At 46.4% G+C, this 8,725-nt stretch overlaps 1 protein-coding gene across 2 annotated transcripts; it reads left to right on the forward strand.

Moving 5' to 3' along the window:
- Positions 1-1,524: 1,524 nt before the first annotated feature.
- LOC123401984 (adenine phosphoribosyltransferase 2-like) lies at positions 1,525-6,718 on the forward strand. 2 transcript variants are annotated; one of them, XM_045095847.1, is made up of 7 exons: positions 1,526-1,796; positions 1,883-1,993; positions 3,397-3,489; positions 3,972-4,121; positions 5,318-5,376; positions 6,278-6,358; positions 6,439-6,718. In XM_045095847.1, the coding sequence occupies exons 1-6, from the start codon at positions 1,601-1,603 to the stop codon at positions 6,341-6,343; spliced, it is 675 nt and encodes a 224-aa protein (XP_044951782.1). In that variant the 5' UTR covers positions 1,526-1,600; the 3' UTR covers positions 6,344-6,358; positions 6,439-6,718. The 2 variants fall into 2 exon arrangements, with proteins under 2 accessions (XP_044951783.1, XP_044951782.1); XM_045095848.1 differs by lacking the exon at positions 5,318-5,376 and having other exon boundaries at positions 1,525-1,796.
- The last annotated feature ends 2,007 nt before the right edge of the window (positions 6,719-8,725 follow it).

Below are 8,725 nucleotides of genomic sequence, written 5' to 3' on the forward strand. Positions count from 1 at the left end.
CGCCACCTCTCATCAAGGCCTCAACATCTAAGGTCTCGATCAATATGAGTTAAAGATATACGTTACTGATAACGTAAGTGGGTAATAAATGCTACTAAAGACCATTGACTCAACGTGTGTCAGTATGCCCTCGTGGGTGACTTCTCGTCTTCAATGTCGACCGGAATCCTTCCGAGTGGATACCGGTCGTTGAGTGTATGGGAATATAATCCGAGTGTTTACATACCGAGTGACTTTTTAGGTGCCATCTTCATCCAGTCGGAATCTTCTGTCTGACCTTTGACCTAATAATGAGGTACCCTTGCATAGGACATTCAGGTCAGGCGTGTGATCCTACCCTAGGTACATATCCCCATCATGTTTGACACTGAACCATATTAGAGACATGGCCCTCTTGCCCAAGTTGATCAACAGCTATCGATAACCTGTACTGCCTTCCTCAACATGCGACAGGAGATCCGAAATCCATAGATGCATCAACAACTGTAGGACGATTTGGTGGAGCATCTATGAAGGCTCAAGGACAAAGCCTAGCTCGATGTGTGATGAATTATGAGTTTTTATTTGTTGAACTATTTTGATTTGTTAAATTATTTTTTATTTATATTGATTTCTGTAATAAACCATGTGATAAAAAAATAAAAAATATGTTCAATTTGTGTCGAAGCACGTCCAATAGTATGTGCCAAAATTGATTGCATTTACCGTTTTTAATCATGAATTCACGAGCGATCCAAGAGAGCGAAGACGTCGAGGCATACATACATACACATCGCAGCAGCAGCATGCAGCAAGGGTCCGGGCTCGCGGCACGGTGCACCGAATACCTGGACGAAATAAAGGTGACATAACTGGCGCCGTACCGCCGCCCAGTGCTGATCCTGCACGCGGCAGGGCATGCAGCACCGGCATCCACATCCGCATCGGATCCCCACCCCGTGCGCTCCGCTCCGCTCCGGCTGCGTGTTTGGACGTAGCGCCATGCCGAGGCGGCCGAGCGAGCGACGAAGCACGGAGACGGAGGTGTGAAAAGCAGAGCAAAAGATGGTGCGCGCGTCTGTGGGAAACGGCGCCAGGTGCCAAGTGGAGTAACTCCTCCCTCCACCTGTTTGATTTCTCTGAAACGGCTACCCACTGCTCACGAATAGAGGAAGAAAACTCTACACTCCTACGCGGGAGTAGAGTAGTAGAGAGAGAAACAGAGGTGGTAGCTGCGCTGCGCTGCGTCTGGGCTTGGGGGAAAGCGACGCGGCCCGCGCGCGCCCACAGACGCCCACGCCCACGCCCACGCCCACACACACATTGTCACGTACAAGTAGGCTGTGGATAGGCTATAGACGGGGTCTACTCCTACGCGGGAGGGGTCACAGGCTATGCGTTGTGAACAGGGGCCCGTGGTGGTCCGCTGCTTGTTTCCAAGTCCAAGGATCGATGATAGTAATAAAGGAAGCAACGCCCCCGCAACCCCAACCCCCCTTCTCCTTTCCTTTTCCCTGCTATATATACACCGGCACCCGTCAGCAAGCAACATTAACTCACTTGTTCACCTCAACACTCCAGCTCCTATCTAGCGCAGCGCAGCTCTGTAGAGTGAGTGGAAATGGGCGAGGAGGCCAATTGCAACGCCGTGATGGAGGCCGCCAACGGCAACGGCAACGGCAAGGTCAAGGAGAACGGCCACGCCGTTGTGGCCATGCCGGACGTCAAGGCCGACGACGCCGTGGTGGCGCCCGCCGACCCCCGGCTGCAGGGCATCTCCGACGCCATCCGCGTCGTCCCGCACTTCCCCAAGCCAGGTAGGTCCTACCCTCTCTTGACTCTTGATCCACCCCATCCAGCAGCGCAGCGCACGACTACATAAACTTGTTGGCTCCCATCGCAGGCATCATGTTCAACGACATCACGACGCTCCTGCTGCGGCCCGGGGTGTTCAAGGACGCCGTGGACATCTTCGTCGAGCGCTACCGCGGCATGGACATCGCCGCCGTCGCCGGTAACCCACCCGTCCCTCCTTACTCCTTAGTAGTAATTCCTAGCTTACTCCTAGCTCCCCCATCCCCATGCATGTACGTACACTTGTCTACCCCGCTCCGCCCTCCTCCCGTCCTCTGAAGGCAAGAAGAGGCAGGGGTGGTACTGGTAGAGAGAGGAGGAGGAGGGCTTCGGTGAGTTGTTGTGAGATTCCGTAATATCTTTGGGGGAGATCTCCCGTGGTCCTTTTGCTCCCGCATGCTTGTCGTCGCCCGGGTGCGCTTTTTCGCATCACTCTGGCTGCTGCTCACCCGTCCTCCGCCTTTTCTCGGGAGAACAATATCATATAGCAGCCACAATAATAGTCCCACGCTACTGTTCCTGTTCCTGTTCCTGCTGGCCAAGCTTTGCCACGCCCTTCATGTTAGTAGAATACAGTATGTGCCACTGTGTGTTGTACTAGCACCGCTACCAAATCGCTAGAGTAGGAGGAGTTCGCCGAGGGCCTGTTGTGGCGGTGGGTGACGGTTCGCAATGGCGTCGGCCATTTCCGGTCACGAACGCGAGGGCTGCCTACCGAAAGGGAAAGTCGGGCTCGGGTGTTTGCTACGCTCTGCATGTGCGGGTTATGGTCTTTTATGCTAAGATAAGATAGTACTATTGGTAATGCCATGCCCATATTATGGTCGATCTCTATGTGAGGAATCGGCAGGCCAGCTGCTCTTTACTACTCCTACAGTAGTATATTATCAGGTCAGAACAAGAAGGCCCCCTTTTTTTCATAGCGTTGTTTAGAGGTAGAGGAATCAGGAATGTATGCGTCGGCGCCTGCTCGACCCGACGCGGCACCCGCAGCGTGCGTGCGTGCGTGCCAGAATGTTTGGCACATGACGCGGTCGCGCTGCTCCAACTTGGCCTTTTTTTTTTTTTACAAAAAGCCCATGGGCCGTGACGAGTCGGGCGGAATCTGGCGCATTCAATAGCGTATCCGGGGCGCACGTAGAAGCCCTGGCACGGGCAGATCTCGTGGCCAGCGAGGGGACCGGACCAGAGGTCCCCCGTGGTCCGACGGCCGCGGCCGTGTCTGCCGGGGATCGGATCGGACGGTGGGAGGCCGGCGGTACACCGGACGGACGGAGTAGGCGCCTGTAGCACCCCGTTTGCTCTGAGGTCATGCGCGTGGATGTGGCCAATCTGCCGTCGTTTTCACGGGAAAGTACTGCTTCTCAGATTTTGCTTTGTTCCTTTGTTGGATCCTCTGTCTGCTTCCTCCCTACCTGGTCCTGGTTTTGGGTTTTCCATTCTGTTTCCTCATAACCCTCTCCTTTTATTACCAGTAAGACAGTATCTTGTTATTCTCGACTAAATGGAGTTACCTTGTGTGCCATCATATTATTTATGATTATTTTTGTTTCCATTCTTCAGGGATTGAGGCGAGAGGGTTTATATTTGGCCCGGCGATTGCACTAGCCATCGGTGCCAAGTTCATTCCGTTGCGTAAGCCTAAGAAACTCCCAGGTGAGCTCCCCTAAAAAAATGCTCCTTTCTATGCGCTGAAACCTGTTGCCGTAAGTAATGACCTAGTTGAGTAATTTGTTTTTTCTCTTTTTCTGGTGCGAGCAAGTAAAACTGGTAATCTGGAACTAAATAAAATTTACACGAAAAAATGTTGGCAATCCCTTTATGCAGCAGAGCATGATGAAACCTGAAGAAATTTGCAGTTCCTATTACTTCTTTTTAAATGCTTGCCGAGGCCTGTTAATCTGCTGCCATTCCATACAAAAGGAAGAGAGGTGCCCTGTTAATCTGAAAAAACCCGGATGAAATCTAAATTATGAACACTACAGACAGAAAAAGAAAACTAGAGGTTGGGGGCAGGGTTTAGGCAAGATATTGTGTGCCATTTTCTTATTTTTTTTGCAAACTGCAAAAAATAAATAAAACTGAAGTATTTTTGCAGCACATGTATGTGCTAACATTTTCTTTTACGAACATGAAAGGTGAGGTGATTTCTGAGACCTATGTTCTCGAATACGGAACTGATTGTCTGGAGATGCATGTTGGTGCTATCGAACCCCGTGAGCGGGTTTTGATCGTCGATGATCTGGTTGCAACTGGTGGGACACTTTGTGCTGCTATAAATCTTCTGGGTACGTATCACATACCTTTCAAGTACTCCCGCCATTTTCATTTACTTCGTTCAAGTTTGTAAAATAAGTATATTGGCATCCATAATAGTAAAAATCAATATATTAGAATCTGAATGTATTTTCACATATCCATTATTATGAAAATTATGTTATTGTCTATAAACTTGGTCAAACATTACAAAGTTTGACTTAGGAAAAGCCTAATATGTGGAATAAATAAGAACGGAGGGGGTATATATTATGCATCACTTGCCATCCTTCACCTGTACTTGCATGGTAATCTCTAAGCAAATGCAACTTGTACAACCTCTGTTCATTAATATAAGACGTTTTTTTGAACTTTTGGTCAGTCTAAAAAACGTATTTAATGGACAGAGGGGATAACCTGTTTGAATTTTGTAAGGAATCCAGACTGAATACCTTGCATTTGATCACTATTTCCACTGGCACATTCAAAGCACATTATTCACTGACCGGTGTAACAGTTAATCAGTCAATTCTCATCTTATTAGCCCGTGACAAAATTTGCAGAAGGCACCAGTACATGGCATACAGGTAGTTGCTTAGTATCAGATTCAAGTATCTTGTGAAGTGGAGTATCACTTGTCTTGAAACTGTACCACACTCTGAACATCTTTTAGCACCCTAATCAAATCCACAACGGCATCAGCATTGTCAGAAACAGCTTAAATAATCCCTGGAATGTAGTAATAGACTAATTGGATTCGCATGTACGGATGTCAGGCCTCCACACAACTTGGTGATGACCGATACTGGCCTAGTTATATATATTAATTAGTATGAAATCTTCCGTAATGGGACATGCTTTATATCTTGGCAAGATCTCTCCGGAGAGAATCTTGTTTGAAGATATGTCCTGGTACAAATTGATGTGGAAACATGATTTGATGTTGACACTACATGTTTTGGGGGCTTCAATCACAGAATCAAGTACTCTCACACAGAATGCTATACTCTCTTTTCAGCTACACCTTTCGTTGTCTGCACTCTCCGCTTCTGACGCTGTCATGCCATTAATCATGCGTCTTTTTTAATAGTATTTTGCACAACCTTGTTTCTAGAACGCTATACTGCCTTTTGGTTACTACTACTTTTCTGGATGAATTTCTTGCACTGCTGAAAAGCAGATAGGGTCTTGGAATACTTTTTTTTTTACCGAACAGTTTGATTTCCAGAACGTGCTGGAGCTGATGTCGTTGAGTGTGCTTGTCTCATTGGGCTCCCTAAATTTAAGGTATTTCATCTTTCTACACATGAATCAGATATATCCAAATTGTCGATTGACATCTGAATCTGATACACCTTATATTTCTGCTTCTTAGTGGTCACAACCCTATCACTGAATACTGCTTGCTCAGATACTTCTCTGAGGTCTAAATTACACAGGCACTCGATTTGACCACTTGAATCGTATAGTTCTTGGCACGTACTTAGCATTTAGAACGCTACTTTAGTAATTTAAACGTTATTATATTAGTTTACAGAGGGAGTAGACATTTACCAGCTTGCTCAGATAATGTCTGCTCTGCAAACTTCATATAGCCTGTTGGCGCTGTGTAGCTTTAGACAGTGCCGTCAATGGTTTGGTTCCACAAAAGGCGGTCATGAATAAACATGACTCGTATGAATGTTAAGTACCAGTTGGTTATCCATAGACTTGAACAAAACAACTTAGTAACGGGGCATCTCTTTTCCCTTTTCCTCCCCTTGGAAACAAACATATATACTATCGAGAATGGAGTATTTGTTAACAAGAACGGGGTTACTAGCTTGTGCAATTGTGCTATCGTGAATAAATAAAATGAGGATTGGTCGACTTGCATCACACTACTCCACTTGACTCGTGTTGCAAAATAAGTGACGCACCTTGCTTGATAGAATGATAGGGGATAGAGATTGTATAGCATCAAATGTCTGAGGACAATCTGGAAGAAGCATCAGGAACCATTCTTTTGTATTCGCTGTCAATCTTACTACACCAGCCACTTTGCCCCACTAGGAGGATAACTTTAGAGATAACAGTTGATTGAAATTTTTTCCATTGAGTGCATCTGAATTATCCTACTGCCTTGCGAAAGATTGTTTCCTTGAATCTGGTGACCGAGAGTCTGAGACAGCAACTCGATCCCTTGCAGGATTTTTACAAGCTCAATGGGAAGCCGGTCTATGTACTGGTGGAGTCTCTGGAATATGAAAAATAAGAAACTTGTGACCAGGTGAGCCTCTCTCAGGCTGCTCTTCTTACATGAACCTGAACTCAGTCTCATATGGTCTGTTTCTATCTCGTTTTTCTCAGGGACGCATCGTGGCTTCATCCTGCAGGTGAACGGTGATGATCCACAAGTCTGCGGCACATTGCTAAGGCTAGCTGCTACGCGTTAGGGAGGGAGTGGGGGAGGTTAGGGAGCGGTACGTGAATGGATGGGTGTTAGTAGTCTTTGTAGGCTGAGTAGTTTCTTCAAGAGTACTGAAGAGCTTCCTTGTTCTCGGGAAAAATGATCGTTAGCTGAAACGCGAGTCCTGTCGTTCTTCCATTGTTATTGGTTATTAATTATTAATTGTGTGGTTTTGATTTCTTGGCACGGGCATGCGTCGTTTGCAGATGGTGTGTGTTTAGCCATGGCTGGTTTCATGCTGCGATCCCGTGTACGTACGACGATATTAGGGCCAAGGCGTTGGTGCATGCCGTGCCGTACGCCTCGTGCATGCATGCGGAGATGCGCTGCCTCCCTGCTTGCTTTCAGCGTCGATCGTGGCAGGGCAGGCGACGTGTTTTGGCTTGTCACGTCGATCGGACCGGCGGGCAGAGCTTGCCGGCCCCGGTCGGCCGGTCAGAGGCTACAGCCTACAGGAATCGTCCTCCAGCTAGCTAGCCTGCGTCTGTGCGTGGCCTGTCGTACGGTTCAGGCGTGTCGTACCTGAAGCTGTTGCCGGCGTGCATGCAGGCATGCAGCGGTGGTAGCTGCGTTCACCATGACTGGACCAAATTTTGATCCGGTGGCGCGGTAGTCTTTCAAGTTTGGGAGACTACTGTATCAGGTTGCGCGGCAGCGTTGCATGTTGCGACAGGAGTATGGCAGCGTTGCATGTTGCGACAGGAGTATCTTTTCATATATACTGTACTAACACAAATGCGTGCGATTGCAACGAAAATGAAAGTTAATGTGCGTTCATGAAATAGTCCACTGGAACAGCACAACGGCATCAGTATAGGAAAACACTTCTGGTCATACTCCTGATAGGAAAGAAACATCAGACTAATTGCTCACTGTTTCGCAGGAACATCCACAATAGATCCAGTGCGCTTGACAAGATTTCCTTTAATAGCGGTATCACTACCAAAGACAACAATACCTACATTCTCATTCTCAAGATTTAAGGCGATTCCTTTCACACCGCTGGCAAAGTCAAGTTCTGGCTGGAAAAAACCTGTTTAAACCACCTGATTACCACGCGCCCACCCTCCCATAATTCTCGTTCGGCACCTCCATCCCCAAATATCTTCTTTTCTTGTTCCTCTCCGTTCCTTACCTCACCGATAAATCTCCATCCGCCGTGCTACCCTTAGTTCTCTTCTCCATCGCTGCTTGACCTTGGTCACTGTCGAGCTCACCATCCCAGCCCTGATTTCAGCGCACTGCACGGCCGGCCGGCCACCTATTTCCTCTATTTTCAGATCATGGACGGCCAATTACGTATGGACGTGTGCGATATGTTTCTTTCTCTTACAATTCACGTATGTTCTAGTGGCCCATAAATTGTTTCCTTGAGATCTATATGTACCATGGTGGATTGGTAGCAAAGATAGCATCTCACAATCAATCTCTGACCAACTAATCCTGGACCGTTAGAGGTGCTTCTTATGTACACATCTCTTGGGCGCACATCTATAATTCTCGATTTAGCAAAAATGTAGGTTTCATTGTTTTTCCAAATGTATAGTCAGTTTTAAGCTTTGAGTGTATCTCATATATGCACCAAATTATTTCTTCTTGTCAACCATGCTTGCTACCTTTATTTTCGGATTGCAAATATTTGTTTGGTAATGAATTATTTTGCTTCAACTGCTACTAATGTCGGCAATAACTATTGTCAATTTCTAGTTTCTGTTTCTTATGCTTTCAGTGGGCATGACTTATGTTGAGATCGAATGAAATTGATGCTTCGAGATATCCATGCTTCCTAATCTGATATACGTTTCTCCAGTTCAGATAGTCTACCGCAATATAACCATGCTTTGAAATATTTATTCTTAAGCATCCAACGTTTCGGTACATGTATTTTGAACATTCTTTCTAGTACTAGTTGTTGCTTCCAATTTCCAATTGTTATGCATCATTCGTATTCAAAGATGCTTAACGGTCTTTCAGTTATCCATGCTTCGTAAGCATCATATATGTGCTTCGACGAAGTTCCAGTTTGTTTGCATCGATGGAAGAAATTGGTCTTTATTAGATCACAAAATGATTGATTCACATCTACACACCGTACATGTTGATATTGCTAGTTTCTAGTTACAATATTCTATGCTTCTTCTACGTATGAGTTATGTTGACAAAACAAATAATGGATGCTTCCTAATG

This window comes from Hordeum vulgare, chromosome 6H (genome assembly GCF_904849725.1).
Source record: "Hordeum vulgare subsp. vulgare chromosome 6H, MorexV3_pseudomolecules_assembly, whole genome shotgun sequence".
Classification (NCBI taxonomy): domain Eukaryota; kingdom Viridiplantae; phylum Streptophyta; class Magnoliopsida; order Poales; family Poaceae; genus Hordeum; species Hordeum vulgare.